The 24,451-nt window shown below is 43.6% G+C and overlaps 1 protein-coding gene across 3 annotated transcripts in view; it reads left to right on the top strand.

Moving 5' to 3' along the window:
• The window catches only part of LOC311059501 (myoferlin-like), a 48,914-nt gene that overhangs the window by 9,634 nt on the left and 14,829 nt on the right, over nt 1-24,451 (top strand). For 2 of the 3 annotated variants that reach the window (XM_084077502.1, XM_084077500.1), the window contains exons 7-29: nt 485-613; nt 791-853; nt 1,945-1,995; nt 2,131-2,161; nt 2,505-2,620; nt 2,827-2,953; nt 5,317-5,420; nt 5,565-5,633; nt 5,760-5,803; nt 7,257-7,339; nt 7,644-7,682; nt 8,443-8,567; nt 8,812-8,925; nt 9,133-9,310; nt 9,537-9,661; nt 10,254-10,363; nt 10,935-11,127; nt 12,827-12,982; nt 13,931-14,062; nt 14,252-14,415; nt 23,274-23,388; nt 23,548-23,650; nt 24,072-24,205. In XM_084077502.1, coding sequence (XP_083933628.1) covers nt 485-613; nt 791-853; nt 1,945-1,995; nt 2,131-2,161; nt 2,505-2,620; nt 2,827-2,953; nt 5,317-5,420; nt 5,565-5,633; nt 5,760-5,803; nt 7,257-7,339; nt 7,644-7,682; nt 8,443-8,567; nt 8,812-8,925; nt 9,133-9,310; nt 9,537-9,661; nt 10,254-10,363; nt 10,935-11,127; nt 12,827-12,982; nt 13,931-14,062; nt 14,252-14,415; nt 23,274-23,388; nt 23,548-23,650; nt 24,072-24,205 — 2,505 coding nt within the window. The remainder of the gene's footprint in view (nt 1-484; nt 614-790; nt 854-1,944; nt 1,996-2,130; nt 2,162-2,504; nt 2,621-2,826; nt 2,954-5,316; nt 5,421-5,564; nt 5,634-5,759; nt 5,804-7,256; nt 7,340-7,643; nt 7,683-8,442; nt 8,568-8,811; nt 8,926-9,132; nt 9,311-9,536; nt 9,662-10,253; nt 10,364-10,934; nt 11,128-12,826; nt 12,983-13,930; nt 14,063-14,251; nt 14,416-23,273; nt 23,389-23,547; nt 23,651-24,071; nt 24,206-24,451) is intronic. The other variant, XM_084077501.1, reaches the window with a different exon arrangement.

Here is a 24,451-nt window from a genome sequence, read left to right as displayed (position 1 = left end):
TAATCGACAAGAAACCGAATAACGAGAAGCAAGTGATATCAACAAATGGACACAAACAATTTTATCTGATGTTTGATTTATTATAATTGACTAAATCGATTAGTCTGAATAACCACTTAACCCTGTATTATAATGTGTGTACAATGGTGGCATACAAAAATGGCAAAATGGCTGATCTACAAGCTCACAATGCATCATTCACGACACATTCCAAGCTTGTAGATCTCCTATTTTCCCCTATTTTTATTCTTTCATTGTACATAATTGGGGCATACATTTGAAATAATTGTGATATTGATTTGAAGTCATATCGCCCAGCTCTGAAGTGCTACCTTTTCTACTCTTGAACCAAGTTTGGCATTCTCATACACATTAAAGTTTCCCATAAGCCAATATTACCTTTATGAATCATAGTGTGTCAATGGGAATTGTTATGTATACATACATTTTCATTCATATATTGACTCATGTATCTCCCCTTCAGATCCGTGTCCGGATTATTGAGGCTCGCCAGTTGTCGGGCAACAACATCAAGCCGGTGGTGAAGGTGAACGTATGTGGAGACACCCACAGGACAAGGATCAAGATGGGAAACAGTCCGTTCTTTGATGAGGTACACTCACTTCACTGTGAGCCACATATAACTGTTCAACTTAAAATTAGTTTCTTCCATTGTAACTAGAAGCTCAATTTAACAAGTATGTGACAAGGGTGCTGTTTCATACAGAATTCAGGTTGCAAGGTACACATTAGAAAAAGTGTCTGATCCAAATGTTTCTTTCTTTTACAGATGTTCTTTTTCAACGTGCACATGCTACCATCAGATCTGTTTGAAAAATACATCAGCTTCCGAGTAAGTAAAGTTAATTCTTAGAATCCTATGCATTCTTTAAATATACCTCCCATGCCTGGCTGTCCCAGCCATCTCAGTTTGTGACCTGCAGTTTGTGACCTTCATAAAGAAGCAGTGTCTAGTCAATTTGTGACCCTGTTTTGCTGTCATACCTGTTTTGCTGGCATAATTCATATCAGAATATTTTGTCGGACCCTGGGGCCGGCCTTGAATAGTCCATGTCCATTAATCCAGATTGAATGACTGATGTGCTACTTGGAAACTTATGCATCTACAGTACATTATCCCATGGCCGCAGGCATTTCATATTATTTATAATATATTTTCCCTGTGGTGTTTCTACTGGTTCTTTAATAAATCTGTATGATTTAACTAGAGCATCACTCATACTCTCTCACTTTGCATTTTAAAATGTGCAGAGATTCAGGTATCTAGATAATTGTTCACCAATGGAGGAGTCCGTTCAAGCAGGAGCGTCTGTTGTTGGTTCATAGTTGACTAAATGAATGCATTTGCTATGAAACTTGATATTTTATTATTTTTAGAAAGAATGAGTCAACTTCCAGTTCACTTTTACCAGAACACAACAGTTTAGATTACCAGTATGGTGGAAGTCATATTGTAGGTTTCAGTCAACTGATATTCACGCCTTTATCCAGGGTCTGCCTAGTCTTTGTTATATGCCTGTTTGAAGGGGCAAGATAAGGATAATTCCTTTTAACAGGTTGTTCATGAAAGTCCTTGCGGTCTTGTTTCCAATGAGAACCTGTGAGCAAGGTTAAGAGTCTTGCTCAGGGACAAATTTCATTTCATCGACACATATGCTGGCCTGGCCTGGAATCGAACCTGGGGCAACCAGGGCCTCTGGCTCGCTAGGCGGGCTCACTAACCACTCAGCTATGGCCGCCCGATACATAAGACTGATGTTATTTCACATGAAAGAATTATTTAATTCTTAATGAATTCACATATTACACAACTGTATGTAGCTTTTACTTGAATAATCACATACACAACCCATAGGGTCTCTCAGCCTACATTAAAAGTATTCCATGGTACTGGTGCTCAAATGTCATGTTCCCTCTCCACAGGTGTACAACTCCTACTCTCTAAGAGCGGACAGTCTTATGGGGGAGTACAAGGTACATAATCTTGTCTAGGTATCTCTGTCAGGTCTCTGTCTCTGGTGCACTCCTCAAAGTTTTAGGCTACCATTGTGACATATAAAGTGAATGTCTTCATAATCATTAATATGAATAATCTCTTGTCTCTGACAGGTGGATGTTGGTTACATCTATGATGAACCCTGTAAGCTACAGTCGACACACAGCTCCACAAACTGCATTTGCATGCACAGTGTCATTTACATTTGGTCAATGGAGGTTATTGTGAGGGAGTGAGACTGTGTGCGAAAGCGTGTGTTTACTTTGCACTACTCCTACACACTATAGTTTTTCTCTTACTTCTCTCTGTGTGTGTGTGTGTGTGTGTGTGTGTGTGTGTGTGTGTGTGTGTGTGTGTGTGTGTGTGTGTGTGTGTGTGTGTGTGTGTGTGTGTGTGTGCAATGCTGTGTAGGTAAGTGTCATGCGCTTGAATATTCTGCATTTACATACTACCTGTGTTTGTGTGTACTGTGTGTTTTCCATTGCAGCCCATTGTATCATGAGAAAATGGCTGTTGCTGAATGACCCAGATGACTCCAGCCAGGGGGCCAAGGGTTACCTCAAAGTCAGCCTGTTCGTGGTGGGAACAGGGGACGAGCCTCCAGTAAGGATGTCCTCACTCTGACTAATGATCCTACAGTACTTGCTTTCTCAATGAACATACTGTATTCAAACTACGTCCAAATGTCTGCCATGTGGATATGGTCAATTCTCATAGAAATCAAATAAGGTGAATGCTGTATGCCTTGCTATTCTTCTCTCACCCTTTGTCTGTCTGTCTGTCTGTCTTTCTTTGTCTCTCACACACAGGCAGAGAAAAGGGAGGCTAATGATGACCACGATGATATAGAAAGTAACATTCTCATGCCAGCAGGCGTAACTCTGCGATGGGTCACCTTGTCACTCAAGGTCTTCAGGGCAGAAGACATTCCCCAGAGTAAGACCAGTTTATCACAATAAGAATTGCTGGGCATATAAACGGAATCCACACTGTTAAAATTCCTAATAATAATGATTCAAGATTGTGAGTTCTGTTTATTCTAATATTGAACTACTTGTTTTGGAATGCACATTTTTCTTAAAACAATATATTTCTCATACTGTACACCTAGCCTTCACTCACAAACACTCCATGTTGATGACACATTAAGTGATAACATTTGGAGAGAGTAACCTCACCTATAGCGTTCTAGGGCAAATTTATAAAGACAATATTGTCATTTTCGGCACTGTGAAAGAGGCCTTTAGCTTACCACGGTATGTTTATTATATATAAAGAATACATCATATGGATGCACCTGGGACGTATCATCAGTGTTGTAGCCTGGGGTCATAGGGTGTTTCGGGTCTCGCAACATACACCCTCGCCCAGGTGACCCAGCCGGGTTGATCAAGCCCCAACTTACGTCCCAGGTAGCTACCCACGGTCAGTCCTATAGGGAAAGACAGGGCTAATCAGTCCGCTTCACCAGAACTACTCTGCCGGAACTCGGGGGAGGCTCTGGCACGTGGAGGGACTAGGCTCTGTGGTTGGCCTCCTGGCCGGGCTCCTCCTTCGTCTCACCAGGTCCAGGACCTGAGCGCTGTACCAGATCTTCTGCACCATCCCGATCCAAACATTTCCTTCTGGCGTGATGGTTCCTTGGGCCGATACCACTAGATTGGGCCGTCTAATGGTATTAGCTCCACTTGCGGTTTGCTTGAATGGCCCTCCTAAAGGCCTCACCGTGGGTTTGTTGGGCTTCTTCCTCACGGAAGACACAGGCTGGGGCGCCAACCCATACTGCTCCCGGTATGCCGTCTACATTCCGGCTGTCACCCGTCTCTCCGGTGGTCACCAAACTATTCCTGGTTGTCACATAGTCTAATTCCTATGAGCCACTATAAATAGAGTCACTAACTATAAAGAATACATCACATAAATGCACCTGGGACGTATCATCAGTGTTGTGATATTTACTAATCAAATCTGTAGTGCTTAAAACAACCATTATACATGGTACCCCTTTTATATGAACCAGATTAGATTAACTCTGTTATACCACACAACAAGAACAAATTGAAACACAAATCAAACGCAGGAATTGGACGACGGTGTCACTTACCAAAAAGAACAGATTTACAAGGTCTGTTCTTTTTGGCAAGCAACACATCATACTACAGAGTATAAATTAGCTAGCTTGTACAGTAGATCTGTTCTTTTTGGCCAGTGACACATCATACAAGTGGGTATAAATTGGTTAGTTTGTAGATGTGTTCTTTTTGGCCAGTGACACTAGTATGTTTGGCTGAGATGGATAAAGAAATCCTCTTATTTATTCTGTGCATAACTGCAGGAACCACATTTCTGTGGCACCTTTTCCACCAAAATAACTTTGTTTCTAGAACTGGTTCCGTTCTAGATTCTTGGAACCATGGTGCTTTTGCGGTACCGGCCGCGAACAGGCTTGTGTTTCCACCAGTTTGAAGCAGAGCCATTGCTTCCATTGTTTATATCACATCTGCATCTTCCAACCTGTAGAATAGTGACACCCCCACTTTGGTTCCCAGTTCAGGGCAAGAAAAAATATTTTTTGATTCCAGTTCCGAACCAACTTTTAGGGTTCCGAACCAATACATTTTCAGTGGAAACACTCTGTCTGAACAGGTTCAAAATTAGGCGGGGGGGGAAAAAGAATGGATCCGGTTCAAGCCTGGTGGAAAAGGAGCCACTGAGTGTCCCAAGATCCAACCCTTTTGGACTGCAATTGTAGCAGCTCTCAGTGAAATATTCCATATCGATGTCCTCGCCTGCCCTTTGCTCAGTATTTTAGACCAGACCACATTCATTCCAAAGCATTAATGTCATTAGATCTGCTGGTGGCTAAAAGAATGATACTCCTGACCTGAATTGGAAAAAGCTAAACTGTAACATATTGGCAGTCTATAAATGAATGGATGACTATTTCAATGTAATTAATATGAAATGTACAATTTTGTCAAAGATATCGATAGTCATTTGTTGACAAAGGATCAAACCAGGGCATTCACTGACTCCCCCACCATATTAAAGGTTTCATGAAATTGGGAATGACCTGCATATGAATGTTTTAATTATTTATTTATTTATGTAGTTATTACGCTAGCTTATTGACCCCCACATTGTTTTGTTTTTTGTTATGTTGTCTTAATGTCTCATGATCTCATGACATATCTCATGTTGAGGCTTGTGATTGCAGAAAACAGTTAAGCTAAACATTGCTTGGCTTGTGTTTCCTCAATCTGTTCTGTGATGTTTATCTTGTGAATCACCCATTTCAGTGGACGATGCGTTCATCCAATCTGTGAAAGAAATCTTTGGAAAGGATGGGAACAAGAAGAACCTGGTGGATCCCTTCCTGGAGGCTTGCTTTGCTGGCAAAAAGGTGTTTTTTTTAATTTAGTTTGTTTTAAAACTTTCATATTCCAGGAACAATTTTGATTAAGAACATGTTGGATGGTTATATGTAGTTGGTAGGTAGCATTACATTCAAAACCTTTTATTTAATGTCCCCCCCCCCTCTGTCTAGCTTTGTACGCCGGTCATTGAGAAGAATGCCAACCCTGAATGGAACAAGCTTCTGAACCTCCAAGTCAAGGTAACTGATCACAGGACGCCCGACTGTGTTCTGAATTGCTGAAATAAATGTCTCATGATTCAACAAATAAAATTCCTCTCAAATTACATTTTGCATTCACTCATTCTTCTTTGTCTTCTGCTCTAGTTCCCCTCCATGTGTGAGCGCATCAAACTGACTGTCTTTGACTGGTAAGTGAAACATACTGACATTTTTAGTTTTACAACACTGGGAGTCTTCTTCACTCAGTTCTGTTTTGAGAGTGCTGTTTCTGCAGCTGTAGCGGAGTTATTTGAGGGTTGGCTCAGTACAATAGATGACTGGAAATCTTTCCCTCAGTTCACTGGAGTGTGGTCACTTGTGTGTGTGTGTGTGTGTGTGTGTGTGTGTGTGTGTGTGTGTGTGTGTGTGTGTGTGTGTGTGTGTGTGTGTGTGTGTGTGTGTGTAATTCATCCACCCATGTCCCACTAACAACCTCATGAGAGTATTGCCATTGCCTATGACTCAAAGATTAAACTGGCCACTCCCTTCCCCTCCTAGCGTGTTCCTGAGATCCTGCTGGCACAGCCATGGCATAAACAAACTTCAGTATTACGTATGCACTGCATTAGTAATAACTGCTTTACATAAATCTGAAGATAAATCTAATCAAATGAGCAACTGAACAAAAACATGATGTGTGCAAAATGTGCAGTGTGAAAAAACATTGAGAATCCAAAGATGAAATGTCAACATTATTATGGAAATTGTGGAAAAGTCTTTCGAAAAAAGATTAAAGTTAATAGTCCATGCTAGCAAAATTGTGATAATCAGTGCATGAATACATGCACGCCACACACACACACACACACACACACACACACACACACACACACAATACTGATGCTAAAGGGGTCGAACATTAAAAAATAGAAAAAATTATGAAGTGTCTGGGGGAAAAACACACATGAACGCCTAAGCTAGCTACAATAACATATCTATCGGTCGCCCGTCCACTTAAAATGATTGTGTGTGTGTGTTAATACATTTAAAAAAGTGCATTGAAAGGACAAAAAAGAATGCCGCACACTGTCTTCACTTAAAGCAGCTCTTTAATGCAGAACATACAGAGTTTCAGTCACATTAACCTTCATCAGGAATCTGGTGTGCCACCTGATGAAGGTTAGTGCGACCTAAACTTTGTATTTTCTACATTAAAGAGCTGTTGTAAGTGGAGACGATGTTTGGGATTTATTTTTTCTTCTTTCATCTGTTGGCTCTTCACTTATGTACCTGTACTGTAGGTTTGCGCAAAAAAGTTTTTGACAAAAAAGATATTTAAGAGGGTTTTTTCCAGAGTCAAGGACCCCTGATAGTAAAGGCACAGTCACCCTTGCCTTTGCACTAAGAGCGTAATCATTCACATCCAGGAAGGCTGAAGGGAAACGAGTGCAAGGGAAAGGTTAGGAAAACTGGGTGTTCCACAGAAGGTGATGAAATAACCCACTGAATCTAATTGCAGCACTGTTGGTTATTTAGAGAATGGCACAGTAAGTGCACCAACACACAATGTCGTTTCATTGTTGTCTACAGGTCTAACAGTTGAACATGCTGTAGGAGGGTCATATCAGTAAAAATGGTAAAGGTTGTGTTGTCTAATTGCAGGGATCGTCTGACAAAAAATGATGCTATTGGCACCACGTACCTGAACTTGGCCAAGATTGCTTCTTCTGGTGGAGAAGTAGAAGGTATAAATATTTTAAGCCATTTTTGAACAATACTCATTGTAACAGGAATTATAATACCTACAGTAATGTAGTTAGTGCATCTACAGTAATGTGCTTAATACAGCAAGAGCCCATTTATGTCAAATACTGCAATTTTATTAGCTTTTGTATCCTTTAAATATAAGATATAAGCTGTTCTTTTTACATAAAACATTCTGGGTGAAAGGATGAATTGTGTATATTTGTATTTCTCTATTCAAAGTTGTGAACCTAATTTCACTTACTCACAAATGGTACTTGAATTGTCCTTTTTCTCCTGGTATAGAGGAACATGCAGAAAATGGGGAAAATCCATCATTTGAAGGTTCAACATGTGCTCTTTATTGCTCTGTGTAGCATGTACATGTGAAGTGACGTGCATGTTGGCTATGAGCTTGTATACAGTATCTGCATGTGTAACAAAATGTGTAAGCCTACCGCATGAGCATTGCCAATAATGCTACTGTTTTTAAGTACCACTAACTGTGTTGTCGTCATGTTGTTTGAGTTGCATCCGCCACTTGCTTAATACCCATCCTATGATTTGCATCCACCATTCTTGCAGCTGTCCGTCCCTCAGAATCTTCTAACATACAACTAGGGATGCATGATTAATCTGGCATTATATTGGTATCAGCAATATCTGCCTTAAATCTGCAATATCGGTATCGAGCCAAAACATATCAAATAAAATATCAGCTAAAACGGCATATTTATGTTTGAATGCTTTTTGTGATGATGAAGGCTGCAGATCTGATCGGTGTTTTCTGGGTAACCTTTCAAAAAGGTCAACAAGTATAATTAGTACATTTAAGTTGTAGAAGTTTTAGAAACTATTTTTTTAGAAGTCTGCACCCACACAGTTATTGTATAACAGGTGTAAGGTAAACCCTACTGGAAACATTTAGCAATACCGGTATCCTTAATAGTCGATTTGACAATGCAATTAATCGGTAATCAGATTTCAGCCAAAATGTTGATATCGTGCATCCCTAATCATAACCCATCCCAACCGTCAATCTGCTTTGCTTAGCTTCGTTTTCATGATTGGCAGGTTAACTCTGCTTTCATATCTCGTACTCCAGTTATCACAGGGGAGTCTGAGGTGGGTTTTCTGCCTGCATTTGGTCCCTGCTACATCAACCTGTATGGCAGTCCCAGAGAGTTCTCTGGCCTGCCAGACCCTTATCAGGACCTTAACTACGGCAAGGTAAATGGATCCAGTGTATTGTATTGCTTCTGTGATGGTAGATTGAAAATTACGTAAATATATTTGAAGACTCTGCTTGCAGTAATATTGTATGGCAAAGTGTTTTAAGGCTTTTCCTGGTTTTACTAGGTCATCTGGCCAGCTAATTTGAACAGCCCTGTTTTCTTCTAGCTGACTCACTTAATTGTATTTTAAAGATTTTTCTATGCATATGATAACCCACTTTTTTGTTTTGTTTGGATAGGGAGAAGGGGTGGCATACAGGGGCAGGGTCTTGGTTGAGTTATCCACTAAGGTTGATGGCAAAGCAGACAAGACTGTAGACAGCATCCACAGTGATGACATCCTGGTGGCCCAGGTATGGTGCTGCAGCTACATCTGTGATGTTGATTTAACATGATGTGGTCAGGTATTAAGTCGTGTCTCCCTATGTTTTTGAAATTAATTGTTTCATTAAAGAAGGTCAAAAGCTGAAGTATGTCTTGACTCCACCTCCCAACTCCAATCTCTCTCGCTCTCTCTTCCTGTCTCTCCTTTCTTCCACCTTTTCTTGTCCTCCAACCAGAAATACCAGCGGAGGAGGAAGTACTGTCTGTGTGCAGTCTTCCACAGCGCCAGCATGCTACAGGAACCCGGTGAGCCAATTCAGTTTGAGGTCAGCATCGGTAACTATGGAAACAAATTGGACACCACCTGCAAGCCGCTGTCTTCCACCACCCAGTACAGCTGTGCTGTGTTTGATGGTGAGTGACAACAGCACCGTGAGTGTTAAATGAATATTCAGGAATGACTGTGAGAGTGTCAGTTTATATGATTTATGATTGCTTTTTACTCTCTTCCTTAGTTTCTTTTGTGACACTTGGTAAAGCTACATGCATTCAAAGTGCTGTAAAGTGTTGTAAGCGCTGTAATATATCAATATTGTTATTATTATCATGATGAATTACAATGGGTGCATAATGTGACCAGGTAACTACTACTATTACCTGCCGTGGGCTGACACTAAGCCAGTGGTGGTGGTCACGTCGTTCTGGGAGGACATCAGCCACCGCCTCATCGCTGTCAACATCATACTCTACATTACTCACCGCCTGGTATGATGACTTGGATTGTAACATCATTGCATCATTTAATTTAAGATTAGCTGTAATCGTGGGTTTAGTGAAACCAGGTTTAAGGTCTGATCCAACAGAATTAACTGGCAAACTGCGATGCAATCAAATTTAAAGGTTTGATCCTTTAACTGAGTGGGGAGAGAGACGGAGAGAAAATATGCATGCTTGCTTTATTGAATGAGAAAGGGAGAGCGAGGGACAGACGATGGATGCTTGCTATAATGATCCTGACAGGAAAATTAGATGAATGCTTTATTGATCCAAAAAAGGAAATTGTTCAACTTTTCCCCTGCAAAACAAAGAATATACAGTAGCACACAGAAATATAAAATGTATTAGAAAAGAGGATAAAGGATCAGGAACATGAAGTTGAAGTCTTTTCCTTTCCTTGCTACTGTTTGTCCATGGTGGATCGCCTCTTACAAGCATTGGCAACACAAACATATCAAGACAGGCCTTTGTTTTATTGTAACAGTAATACCTGGAGGGTTCTATGAAGTAATATTAGTCAGTCATGATACAAGTGTGTACTTGCTGGGGAATAACAGGAAATTATTCTCCCATCTTGTAGCAATCCAACCTCGAACTGTTTAAAACCGCCATCTTGGCCAAGGTGTCTGCCAAGCAGGTGACCGATGTTTGGCTGCGGCTGCTCGACCAAGTCATCGAGGACCTAGAGAGGTAAAGTTACTAGGATGTGGTACCAGGCGACACCGTGATCAATGTTAGAAAATGGAAAATAAAAATGCGGATCACTTTTTTAGCCATTGCAGGCAAAAGTGCTAGCCTTTACAATCCAAGGATTTTAAATTTGCCTACACTGCAGGTTCCTCACAGTCCTCACCATGCTAGTCCTCACCATGCTGTGCTAGCACTGGGAAGGTCCTGGGTATCGCTGTGTGTATCCGTGTAAATGTCAAACAGGGTGTATAAGAGCATGTGTTGTTGACATAGCTCAACTTCCCCTGGATAAATAAACGTTAAATAAGTGTGGAAAGATTTAAATGGTTCATATTTGGTCATGGTAAATTTAAGTTGAAAACGATGTCTTTCACTCCCCAACAAACAAGCTGTAATGAAAAATAATTATTTGAAAGCATGCATTTTGAGTAGATCACAGTGATCTGTCCCTGCTTGATGTTCTTGCATCCAAAGATAAATGCATGCTTTACATTAGTAATCACACCATACAGTTGAATGAACATCATCACATACAGTACAGAATTAAACCCCTGTCTTTGTCGTCTTCCAGTTTACCCATTCCAGAGATAGAGGGGCAACCCAACCTGACGGCTCTGGACATCCAGATCAAGAAGCTGCGAGACGGTGCCCTGGCGACCATCCGGGACGGAGCCAGAAACATGAGGGAGCAGGCCAGAGAGATCAAAGACACACTTGCAGACATAGAGACATGGGTGGACAAACTCCTGCTGCTGGCTGAAGAGGTAGAGTGATGACACATACAGAAATGGACTGCTTTCAAGCACGCTGTCAGTCAATATGATCTCGGCAGGATAGGCGTCTATAAGAGGGTTGTTCTGTGTGTCGGTTTGTCTGGAGCTAATCTCACAAATCCTATGTGAATCCCGAGATCCACATAATTACATTTTTAGATTTTCTTTCAAGCCATTGCTGCTTTATAAGATGAGAGAAACTAGTAGTCAGAGAGGTAACATTGTGAGCATAGCGGGATATGAATCCAAAGACTTGTGATTATTTAGTCAGTACATGAAGACACCAGTGAATGTTTTGATAATCATTGAATGTAGAGAATGGCACACCATCGATGCTGACTGAATAGTATTAGGATGCCTTGCATGCAGTAAATCAGGGGTTTTCAACTGATCGTGAACGAGGGACCACCACCTTGACTAAGAATCAACCTGGGGACCACTTTTGGGTTAAGATTAGTGCTTTGGTAACATTTGCTATGCATCCATGTCTATACATCCCACTGTTATTCAACCAATGGTCCACGAGACTACCAGTGGTCCATGGCATAATAAGGCCTGCAGGTGAGCCATGGGAAAATGTTTTAAAATGTAAATACATAAATAAAATACCTTTTTGTTAAAATATGTTTAAGTAATATTTCATATTTCTATTTAACTGAAATATGCTATTGGTCCAGAGCTCAAAAAAGGTTGAGAACCACTGATCTATTCCCACGGTTACCCTCATTCCATTCTCTTACTTAATTCAACATTCCATTACTAACTCATTCCACTACATTAACTCATGTTAACTGATATACAGTACTGAGTATCTTATGTATGAGTGAGCAGACACATGTAATTATTAGGGATGGGTATCGTTACGATTTCTATGTGTCCAATTCCGGTTATGCTTATCAATTCCGGTTCCTAAAGGTTCCCTATTTCGGTTCCAAAATGGTAAAAAAATAAGAGATGACATGTTTATTTAACAAATAACTTTTGTGTCGATTTAAGACGGAGAGTAACATCCTCTCCTTTATTCCAACAGTTGATCCATTTTTGGATAATTTAGTAAGCTGCATTTTTTTTTTATCCTTTAAAAACATTTTTTTATTTACCCAGGGCAGTAGTGTTGTACTTTTTACTACTGAAAATGAAAATAATAAATATAAAAGCCTGTCTGAGCAGCATTGGGGCCAAATATCTACTGTAAACTGAATTCACAGCAAATAATCTTCCCTTCCTTAAATAATTCAAGGAATAAAACATTCAGTACATAACCGCTGCTTACATCCAAATAAACATAGTCCTTTGACAACAAACATTGAGACCACTCGGTGACGGTGACACTACTCCGTTTAATAATCACTGATTATATGGGCACATTTCCGCAATCCGGTACACTTCCCCTTCTTGAACAACCTTTCCTGTTGAATTTCTTGACCTCTGACTTCCCTGTAAATAGGTCACCAGGTCATTTAGTGCATTGTTCCGTGGAAGAAAAAAAAACCTGTCACTTTCCTACAGTACATTTCTAAATGCATGGTCAGGGACCACATGCAATACCTTCGCGGACCACCAGTGGTCCATGGACCACCTGTTGAAAACCCCTGCAGTAAATCATCTGTCCTGGTCCATGTTAAGTTGTATAGTACTGCACTGTGTCACATCCAGTTAATTTATTCTGTATTTACATCTGTGTGTCCAGCCCCAGAACAGCATGCCAGACGTGATCATCTGGATGCTAAGAGGAGAGAAGAGGATTGCCTACAGTCGCATCCCAGCCCACCAGCTGCTCTACTCCACATACAGTGAGCAGGCCTGTGGTCAGCACTGTGGAAAGACACAGACCATCTTCATGCAGGTGCAGATGTAACCCTTAACCACTTTCAACCTGGAGTTCTTATTTTAATCAAAACGTTTGAAAAGGTTTGTTCAAATGTTTCACAATCTCTCGAAAATAGCACTACAAGCTCACTACGCGTCACATTACGATGGTTTGTGACTGTGAGCTTTTTTTCCCAATAGCTTAAGTACAAAAATATGTAAGTAATGTGAGACATTGGCTCCCATCTGCAAGAGGAACTGTTTTGTTCTGCTTGCAGTTTCAGTTTTCAGGTGCGGGATTTACATCTGTGTGCTCGCTTCCCACTGAAAACAAACCGAAACTCATTTAACAATAGCGTCCTCGAAGCCGACAAAACCACAGAAAGATATTCACATTTTAACTTGTTGTTTCATCATAGAAACAAGTGGGCTTATAACCAAAACAATCCATGTTTTTTGGGAGAAATGGTGTTAGTGTTCCGTGGAGAAATATTGTTAGTGGCAATGAAAACATAGGCACACCACCGGAAGTAGAGGGCTGAAGGCATGTCCAAACCCCGGTTTCCAGTGAGCATGTCTAGTTAATCCCCCCCACCCCCCCGAGTCAAATGCAAAAGTGAAAAACAGCAGATGGCACTGTTTTTCCTTTTTATTTGACAATGGGTTCCCAGATTGCTGTAACAATAGATCAAATACATAGAAAACGTATCAGACATAACATATAAACATCAAGACACCTTAAGTTCATGGTATGCTGGACAGTTAAGTCTTAATCTTTATACTTTGTCATACTGAGTATACATTTTGAGTTATTTTTGGTGAGCAACATGGTAACAAAGTTAGAATTAGGCTTTGCGGTTGAGCATATTTATGGCACTTACTGTAGTCCTTTTTGGGTCAGCTGGGATTTAGATCAACTTGTATTGTCCCCCATCTCTCTGAAACCATAATGTCTAATGATGCCTTTTTATATGGTCTGTCCCAGTACCCCATGGACCAGAACAAGGGGCTGAAGGTGCCGGTGAAAATCAGAGTCAACATGTGGCTGGGTCTGTCCACACACGAGAAGAAGTTCAACTCCTTCTCTGAAGGAACTTTCAGCGTCTTTGCTGAGCTGGTAGGTAGCTGCTAGAGCAGAAACTGACTTTCCATCGATTCATTCCTCCCGGTTGTTGTTTTATGGACACATAGTATATATTTAGCTTTCTGCCACGTACAATCTTCGTTGTCTTCATATTTACATATAACATTGCTGCTTGTGTTTGAGCACTAAAGTTTGTAATAATAATAATAATTTGTGTTGTAGTACGAGAACCAGGCTGAGATGTTTGGGAAGTGGGGGACTACTGGACTGGTTGGGAAGTACAAGTTCTCAGACGTGACGGGCAAGCTTAAGCTGAAGAAAGAGTACTTCATGCCCCCCAGAGGATGGGAGTGGGAGGGCGACTGGTTCATTGACCCAGAGAAAGGGTGAGAGCCAAGGATCATGACAGATCCATTTGACAAGAGTTGGGATGTTTGTGAGTCGGGATGAGATAACATTTAAGATTAAATGTGTAAGATCTCAAGGGGAAATTTGCTTGCTTCCGCTGTCAGAATTTGATTGATGGCATAACAGAACAGTTTATCATCAATTTATACATCCGTACAAAAGATCAAACACTTGTTGGGGGTTGAGACTATATTGACCATATTCACATGCCAGCGATTTTGCTCTTGGGTCATTTCCCCCCCAAGTATGACGTAAAAATGGCCGCCATATGAATATGGTTATTTACCATGAGTGAGTTTTAGATCCATAGATCTTTACTGCCCTAAATACCAAAACGGGAAAGTCAAATTCATGGTTTGGCCATTACAGCATAAATCAGTCTTCTAAGGACAACAGTAATTTTAGAGGTTGTGATATCAGTTGAATATTATTCTTCCCAGCAGAACGCAGTTAATTCTTTCTCTGAATACAAACAGAGGAAACGATCAAGGCCTCCCATGAGGCACTGGCTGGCTTCACTGTTAACATTCTTCTGACAAAGTTACTGGCAAAATACCACGTCTTGCCAGCTCTCCCCCTTTTTTTTGTATCTGATGAAGCTGGAGCTTTTAACTTTAGAATTGCTGCTGTTGCTCAGATGTTTATAAATGTAAAACATTAATGCAGCCCTCTTCTCAGATACATTGCATGGCTTTGTGTTCTTTATTTTTACTGCTCTAGGTCTTAATGTCTGGATGCTTAATGTTTTTAGTTTTTGTGTCTGTATTCTTTTGCTTTTTACCAATATTTTATCCCCAATCTAGTTGTCCAAATATCTACTCAATCACACCCTATGTAATCGTAGATCTCCCTTTGGAAAGGTAGGTAGAGCCGTGGCCAGTGGATACAACTCAAACAAGTGTCTTTTATGGCGTTTTATTTCTGTTTCATTCACACACAAACTCTCACACACATATCTAACACTATACTGGTCGTTACAACGGTAGTTAGCAGGTTATAAACCTGCAGATAAAACATAGAACATAGCAATCATTACCGACATGAAATACATCTTCACAAGGTATAATATATATATGCAAGAAATAAGTTATGTCGTGTAAGGTCGGAGCTTAATTGTACATACCATCTGCCCACCGCGGCTCTTCTTTGTTACTGAGATACTAAACCAAAAGCCCCGGTGCTAGGAAAGCTGACGCATGCGCAGTACACTTGGTCACGATGGCAGGCATAACAAATAGCTTAAAAAACCCTCAGAAAGTTAGATAGTAAATACATAAATCACCCCACTACTAGGACAATACTTTCTATGCGCGGATTAAGCCGCTAATCTACCTAAATCTTAATGAAAGTATATAATTAAATCACGCTAAACCGGACGTGCGTCATCACTCCGTCATTTCTGAACAAACGGTCATTTACCACGGGATGGCGCTAGAGGGCCATATAAGTAGTTACATGTCAATAAACACTCCACCCTCATCATAATCATAGATTATTCCACACCTCCCACTTGGTCCTCTGGCTTTAAGACCCAAGAGGACCACCACCCATAACCCCCTTAGTCCATGCATTCGAAACATTTCTCCAAGGGAAAAATAATGGGCACTAGGCCGTCAATATTGTTCGTAAAAGGCGCAAAACAGTGTCTGTAAAAAACGCAAAATACGCGAAATATTGTCTGTAAAAGGTGAAAAATACGTTACAAAAATGGTGAGGTCCTTCTCGTGGTCCTTGATGCAGCATACAATCCTTTAAGCGCAGCCCTAGCAGATGCAACAACGCACAACTGCCAACTAAACATACAGAAGTACAAGCCCGCACAGAGGTGGGCTTAGACCTCGGTCATGTCCAGTCACAGTTGTACCAAGTTGCACCGGCACGGAACTGGCCTTACCGAAACACACCGCCAACCTCCAGGGAGGATGGCAGTGGGGAATCTTTTCTTCTTTTACTGCTCTTCTACTGGTAGAAGAACCACCAGCCTCCTAACATCCCTGTGGAGGATGGTGGACGGGCAACTTGCGACGGGCTGGTCACTCTTGGAAGGGCTGGTGCCGGCAGGAAGGCTGTGGCAGGTTCTCACCTTCACGTCTCGGACGACACCTTTCTCATCAGGAAACGCCTCCACGACTCAACCCAGTCTGAAACGGCCTCTGAGTGCGTTCTGGTCAGCGAGCCATACCAGGTCTCCGACGGTGACGTCCCTGGCAGGGGTGTGCCACTTCTTACGGATGAAGAGTCCTGGACCCGCTAGCTGGCTCCACCGTTTCCAGAACTTGTCCACCTCGATCTGGATCGCTCTCAGACGGACGAATGGGTAGACAGTGGAATCGAACCCTCCGGGGTCGCCACTGGGCCCTGCGCGCCCCAGCAGGAGGGAGTTGGGGGAGATGACCTCAACGCTCCCATCTTGCAGCTGGGTCAATGCGCCGATAGGCCTCTCATTAGACAGGTTAGCGGCCAGGTATAGAAGGGTCTGGAACTCCAGTGCCGTCATGTTTCCTTCTTTTCCCACGCTGCTCATCGCTCTTTTCATTACATGAACTGCTGCTTCTGCAGCGCCATTTCGGTGTGGCGAGTCGGCTGGGTGGAATACCCACGTCCAATCTGTGCCAGTCTCGGCAGCTCTCTTTTGGACTTTTTCCTTGTCGACACTTGCCAGGAACTTGTAAAGTTCTTCCAATACTGGCTTAGCTCCAACAAAGTTGGTTCCCTGGTCAGACCAGAGCTTCTTCGGATGGCCTCTCAGGGCAGTGAAGCGTTGAAATGCTTTCAGGAAACCTTCTGTTGATAGGTCTTCTACGATGTCAGCATGCACCGCTCTTGATGCCATGCAGCAGTAGACAATGCCCCAGGCTTTCTTGCTAGTCCTCTTCTTCACTGCATCTCTTAGAGAAGTTGATGGATACCATGACAAAGAGCTTGTCATCACGGACGAGGTAACCAACTCCCAATGCCTTGTTGTCTTCTTCTTTGAGCTGGTTAGGCAGAATCAGTGTTTCAGGTTTGGATTCTGTAGCATCAATCCTCCCACTTTGCCCAGACCGGACCCAGGGCTTGAGGTGGAAGCCTCCTGTCTTCAGTATAGCTTCAACCCCCTCCAGGATCTCTTCAAGTCTGCTTGGGTCATTATTTGATGCAAAGATGTCATCTACGTAGCTGTTCTCCTGAATGACACTTCTTTCATCCACAAGGTGGGAGAACTGAGGAAGATTGGCAGTCTCCCTCATAGCCACTTGCGCTATGCATCCGGCTGGCTTATCTCCCATGTTCACCCTTACAACGGCATAGTCTTCAATCTTGTCCTGTGGTGAGTCTCTCCACAGGAATCGGTGAAGATGGACTTCTTGCTCTTCCAGCCAAACCGAATTGTACATCTTCTTGATGTCGCCGATAGCAGCAAACTCTCCCTCCCGGAATCTGAGTAATACTGCCCGAATGGGGTTTAGCACGTCTGGACCCTTTAGCAGGATGCTGTTCAGGCTCACTCCCTTGTATTCTTGGCTGCTGTCCCAGACGATACGCACTGGTGTGGAAACTGAATGGGGATTGGGTGCTGCCAGATGACTCACCCACCACACTGGTCCAGTCCACTCTTCCATCATAGCCTTTGTCAACTTCACCGCTGCTCCTCTTTCCACCAAATCGTGCATCTGACTGGAGTAGGCTTCTTTCCACTTGGGATCTTTTTCGAGGCGCCTCTCTGTTCGTAGGAACGTTGCTTCCACTATTTTGCGGTTGTTGGGAAGTGATGCCGGATCCTCCTTCAAGGGGTACTTTGCATCCCAGTGGGGCTCTCCACTGTGCTCATCCCTTTCTTTGAAGGTCAAGCCTGCTTTTATACGCTCCATCTCCCTTTCTTCAACCAGCGTCATCTCCTTTCCTCCCGGAGAGCATTTCCCGCAACGACAGCCCCCGCATGCAGGGTCACATGCTGCTCCAATGCTGTCCATCTTCAACCAGCTTATGGCATCGGTAGCGCTTGCAGCGGTAGTTGCCTTTATCACATTACCCACAGGCTTTGAGACGTTTAAAAGGTGTTCCTTTTCCACATTGCCCACAGGCTCTGGGACATTGAAATGGTGTCCCTTTTCCACATTGCCCACAGGCTTTGGGACATTGAAAAGGTGTTCCTCCACCCTAATGGCTGCCGTCCTCATGGAACAAGCAAAGTGTGTTAATGAATGGCGTGTTGTCACCTCCACCTCTTCAAAGAGGTCCGGATGCACACCACTCACTGTCTTTCCCAGGGGACCATCCCACAGCACCAGATCACCGATTCTATGCAGTCTTTGCGGTGCTAGTCGGCCTTCGCGAGTGCTGATAAGAAGTTCAATCTTCTCGGGACGGGCCAATTCTCCTGGCCTGACCCTTGGGAAGAACTGCTCCAGTTCTTCTGATTCCACCACTCGATCCACTTTGGCGATGTCATCTAAACCGTAGCAGATCATCTCGTGGGATCTTAAGGTTCCTCTTGGGGTCCATACTTTGATTGCCACGAGATATCTCCTTGTGTCGACCCTTACCTCCATCTTCCCGACTCCAGAAACCACCAGTGTGATTGGTTCACCAGTCAGTCCGAGTCTTTTAGCGGCTTGGTGCGTGATATAGTTGGTGTCGGAGGCGAGGTCAATCAGGGCTCCAATATAGTCTCCTCCTCTTGTTGTGACATCCACAAGCATCATGAGGACTGGTAGCTCTTTTAAGCCACTTTTCTCCAGACTGTTCCTGGAGCATACTTCTGAAGTCACCTTGTTAGTGAACGCTTTCTTGAACTCCTCCCTCTGGCTTGGGCTAAGCTTGGTCGCGAAGGCTTCTTGATCCTCTGTCAGGCCACGAGGCCCTCTCTTCTCTTCGGCCCGGGTCTCCCTTCTGGTTGACGCCCCTCTCCCTTCTGAGCTGGGGCAGAGGAGGTAATGATGGTCTGCAGGAGCGTCCTCCCCAGCACACCCTTCCTTTCGGCAGGGAAAACCCTGTTTACATGCTCTGGCCCCGTGAACGCTCAGGCATCTGGGACACGCCTTTGTCTTCTTTACCTGGACTTTCTTAACTGACAGGTTAGCCTTCTTGAAGGCTGGGCAGACGTAGAGTCGTCCTCCATGTTTTCCATCTCCACACATAGTGCACGGTTCTCGCTGGGACTCCCTCTTGATCTCACTCACTGCTGTCTTGGTGAATGACTGCTTTTCCTGCCTCCTCTCTCTCGGTTTCTCCCGCTGGGCCGTCTTCTCATTAACATAGGTGGTTCCATGATCCATCTCTGCTAGCCTTTCGAGGATCCCCTCCTCCACTTTCAGAAACGTTAAGAGCTTGTCGAAATGATTCCCTTGGTTGACATCATTCATGGCGTCCTGCTCATGGGAAATCCATTTCCTCTTGACCTCCGCGGGAAGTTTCCCTACTATCCTATTGATCATCAAAGGATTTTTGATGGCCCCCACCATTTCCAGGTCTTCTAGATCGCGCAGTGCCCTTTCCACTGTCTGGATTAAGGTTATCGCCTTCCTAGGCTGGTTGCCCTTCACCGCAGGCATTTCCTCCAGTTCCTCCAGGATCACCTGAGCAGTAGTGCCCTTGTTTCCAAACCGGTTATCCAGGAGTCTAAAGATATCCATTGACGTTCTGCATGTATCTAATCGAAGCTCTGTCTTCAGTGCCCCTTCCAGGCTGTCAAGTAGGTGAGCCCTCTTGCACACTTCTAACCCTGAGGGTTCTGCATGTCCCTGGAGTTTCTCCCAATTGTTCCGCCAGTTCCAGTAGGTCCTTCTGTCCCCGGAGAACATAGGCAGACTAATCGGCTTCACCTTGACTTTGGGCCTGTAGTACTGGGCGCTGCCATCTCCTCCAGATGCCATGCCAGACCAACCGTGGGTTTCAAACGCTGCCTGCGGAGCTGCAGTGGCGCCGTGCTGTCCTGTACGGCCACTCTGCAGATGTGGTGGTATGCCTGAGGCTGGGAATGACAAGCGCGGAGTCCCACCGTCTCTTACTGGTGTTGAGGACGTGGGTGGCCCCACATATGCGCGCTTAGAGATGATAACGTCACTGGATACAGCAGGCCGGTCTTTAAGGCTAAACACTTGCGGGCTGGCTGGGGTCGTAGTATGCTTTGACGGGTCGTTATGTCCCTCATCTACCACCACCACTGACTCCTCCCTCTCGGCAGCTTCCTTAACCTCCCTGGCCCAGTCTACCATCAGCACCTCTATTTGCTCCTTCTGGTCCTTGTGCCTTCTCCGAATCTCGGCTCCATGATTCTCAGGGACAATGCTCCTCCATTCCATTACTCCTTGGTAATAGTCATCTAGTCTCCTATGTAGTCTATCTCTCTCTATCTCTCGATCATCCCTGGAAGCTGGCTGCAAGCTAAGTAGCTTGACTTTCCCCAAAGCATCCTCGAACTCCCCCCTTAGGGTGTCCATCTGCGGTGCTGCAAAACGGGACCATAGCGCCTCCCGGACCCTCCGATCCGTGTCTAAGGACCTTTCGTTACAGATCTTCCTCTTTGCCTTGGCGCCGGCAATCGCTGCTTCATTTCTACTCGCATCATCCTCTGTTAAGGCCGTAGTATACTGATTCAGGTACATAAAGACTCTCTCATCCTCGTTCAGGAGTGCTCTTCTCTCTCTCTCCAGTTCCTCGGCTGGCTTACGAGCCATTGCATCGTCTAACCGATCAGCTAATACCCCACATTCGGCTATTGCACCATTTAGCTTCTTCTTAATCTCATCAGCCATAATGCTGTCCGTCTTATTGTCCCCCTTTTTGGCTCTTAGCACGCATATAGGGACTCCGGAATAGCTTGATTACGGCTCACTAGGTAGCAGATCGCAGCAGAGAGAACAATAGCAGCAAAGTCAATAGCAGCAAAGTCAATGGCAGCAAAGTCAATGGCAGCAAAGTCAATAGCAGCAAAGTCAAAGGCAGCAAAACCAATAGCAGCAAAACCAATAGAGCGCTGCTGCAGCCTCCTTAGCATGTAGCAGTGTGTTGTATCTTCAACAAGAGACAATAGGGCTTCCTTCTCTAGCGAAACATCCAAGAGACAATAGCACTTAGCAAGTAGCAGCGTAACAGCAGCCGTTGTATCTCAACAAGAGACAATAGGGCTTCCTTAGCATGTAGCAGTATAGCATAGCATCCTCAGCGTAGCCTTCTCTAGCAAAACATCCAAGAAACAATAGAACTCAGCATGTAGCAGCGTAGCATAGCATCCGTAGCGTAGCCTTCTCTAGCAAAACATCCAAGAAACAATAGAACTCAGCATGTAGCAGCGTAGCATAGCATCCGTAGCGTAGCCTTCTCTAGCAAAACATCCAAGAAACAAAAGAACTCAGCATGTAGCAGCGTAGCATAGCAGCCGTAGCGTAGCCTTCTCTAGCAAAACATCCAAGAAACAAAAGAACTCAGCATGTAGCAGCGTAGCATAGCAGCCGTAGCGTAGCCTTCTAGCAAAACATCCAAGAAACAAAAGAACTCAGCATGTAGCAGCGTAGCATAGCAGCCGTAGCGTAGCCTTCTAGCAAAACATCCAAGGAACTATCACTTAGCATGTAAGCAGCAGCATCCACAGAAACAGTCACTTTACGTCTTTTAGCTTACAGCCTTTCTCTCCTTTTGTCCTCAAAGCCTTCTTTACCACTAGTAGTCAATATGAGCGCTATTTTACTTCCCTTTGATGGCTTCTCCGCCGTGCAGCGTCGAGTGAAAGTGGTCCGGTCGTCACGTCCGCTTTCTCCCCGCCGTCTGTTCCACACGTTCTCCTCCTCCGGAGGCGACGATGGTTTATAACTGTCCAAATATCTACTCAATCACACCCTATGTAATCGTAGATCTCCCTTTGGAAAGGTAGGTAGAGCCGTGGCCAGTGGATACAACTCAAACAAGTGTCTTTTATGGCGTTTTATTTCTGTTTCATTCACACACAAACTCTCACACACATATCTAACACTATACTGGTCGTTACAACGGTAGTTAGCAGGTTATAAACCTGCAGATAAAACATAGAACATAGCAATCATTACCGACATGAAATACATCTTCACAAGGTATAATATATATATGCAAGAAATAAGTTATGTCGTGTAAGGTCGGAGCTTAATTGTACATACCATCTGCCCACCGCGGCTCTTCTTTGTTACTGAGATACTAAACCAAAAGCCCCGGTGCTAGGAAAGCTGACGCATGCGCAGTACACTTGGTCACGATGGCAGGCATAACAAATAGCTTAAAAAACCCTCAGAAAGTTAGATAGTAAATACATAAATCACCCCACTACTAGGACAATACTTTCTATGCGCGGATTAAGCCGCTAATCTACCTAAATCTTAATGAAAGTATATAATTAAATCACGCTAAACCGGACGTGCGTCATCACTCCGTCATTTCTGAACAAACGGTCATTTACCACGGGATGGCGCTAGAGGGCCATATAAGTAGTTACATGTCAATAAACACTCCACCCTCATCATAATCATAGATTATTCCACACTAGTCGTTATGACAATTGATTCCTCCCCTCACACATTGCTGTGTGTTGTCACTGCTGTTGTATCCTACTGACCTACCAGTGACGTAGTTGTAGAGCCTTCGCCCTACTCCTCCTGCCTAATACTCCCCGCTGACAGGTGCCGCCCCAGCCCGAACACACGGGCCAATTGTGTTCGTATAGACGCTCGACAAAGCTGTATGCACCACGGTGGATTCGAACCCCCAGACTCCGTGGTGGTGGATAGCTACTTTACCACTGTGACCACCAGAGCGCCCTGATGCTTAATGTTTTGAATTGCCTTGTTGTTGGAATGTGCTACAAATAAACATGCTTTGTTGTTATCAGTCTGTTGACTGAGGCAGATGCAGGACACACTGACTTTTTGGACGAGGTGTTCCAGAATGAGACTCGCTTCCCTGGTGGGGAGTGGAAACCTGCCTCAGAGACATACACTGATGTGGTGAGGCGCACACACACACACACACTCACTCACTCACTCACTCACTCACTCACTCACTCACTCACTCACTCGCACTCATTTTCACATGCCCTCAACCTGTTGATCAGTTCTAAAATATCCTAATATCTACTACAGCTGAGTTCTTGTTGTTGTTGACAGAACGGGGAGAAGAGCCAGAGTCCTCAGGAGTTTGATTGTCCTCCAGGTTGGAACTGGGAGGATGTGTGGACTGTAGATGACAACAGAGCTGTAGATGACCAAGGTCTGCACATGTTACTAAATACCTTGTCAAATCCCCTCTTTTAACATCTGTACCGTTGCTCAACATAAATGGTTACATAGCGTAGTTAATCAGATGTGGGTATTTGTAAATGTTGAGCACTCTGATTCCAGTGATGAAATGTCTGCAATCATAATAACTGGTAATCTGTAAAGATGAGCTATTATTGATGCCTGTCCTTTTGTTGCTGTTTTTTTGTTAACTGTAGTTCATTTTTGTTAACTGTAGTTCATCAGTCAATGTTTAACATACATTATTCTATTATCAGACCTTTGCTTATTACAAGCTGACAATAACCCATAATGCTTTCGAGTCAACAATATCGTTTTGCAATGGTTATTGTTTCAATAATGGATGTGTGATTTCGGTTACTGTATGTGTGTGTTATCTATCTGTGCTCCAGGATGGGAGTATGGTGTGACCATTCCTCCAGATGACAAGCCCAAGTCCTGGGTTCCTGCAGAGAAGATGTACCATGTCCACCGCAGGAGGAGGCTAGTCCGGCCCCGCAAGAGATCTGCCTTGCCTACTATGGAGGTCAGCACATAGCGACTGTACTGTAAGAAAAGATAAAGGCATGCTAGCAGCTGACCGGATAGTGTGTCCACCACATAATTGCTACATCCCTGGTTCAACTGTGGCTGGAAACCTGCATGTCAAGATAAGATACGATCAACCTGAATGGTCCAAGAGGAGGAATTTGGTCTAATACATTGTAATTGCTTGATATGTCTAAAATGAGGTTTTTTTAAATGTAAAAGCAAACTCAACAGTGTGTCAGAT

This window comes from Gymnoscopelus microlampas, assembly GCF_963454915.1.
Source record: "Gymnoscopelus microlampas genome assembly, chromosome: 14".
NCBI classification, from domain to species: Eukaryota; Metazoa; Chordata; class Actinopteri; order Myctophiformes; family Myctophidae; genus Gymnoscopelus; species Gymnoscopelus microlampas.
This window is presented reverse-complemented; position numbering and strand designations above follow the sequence as displayed.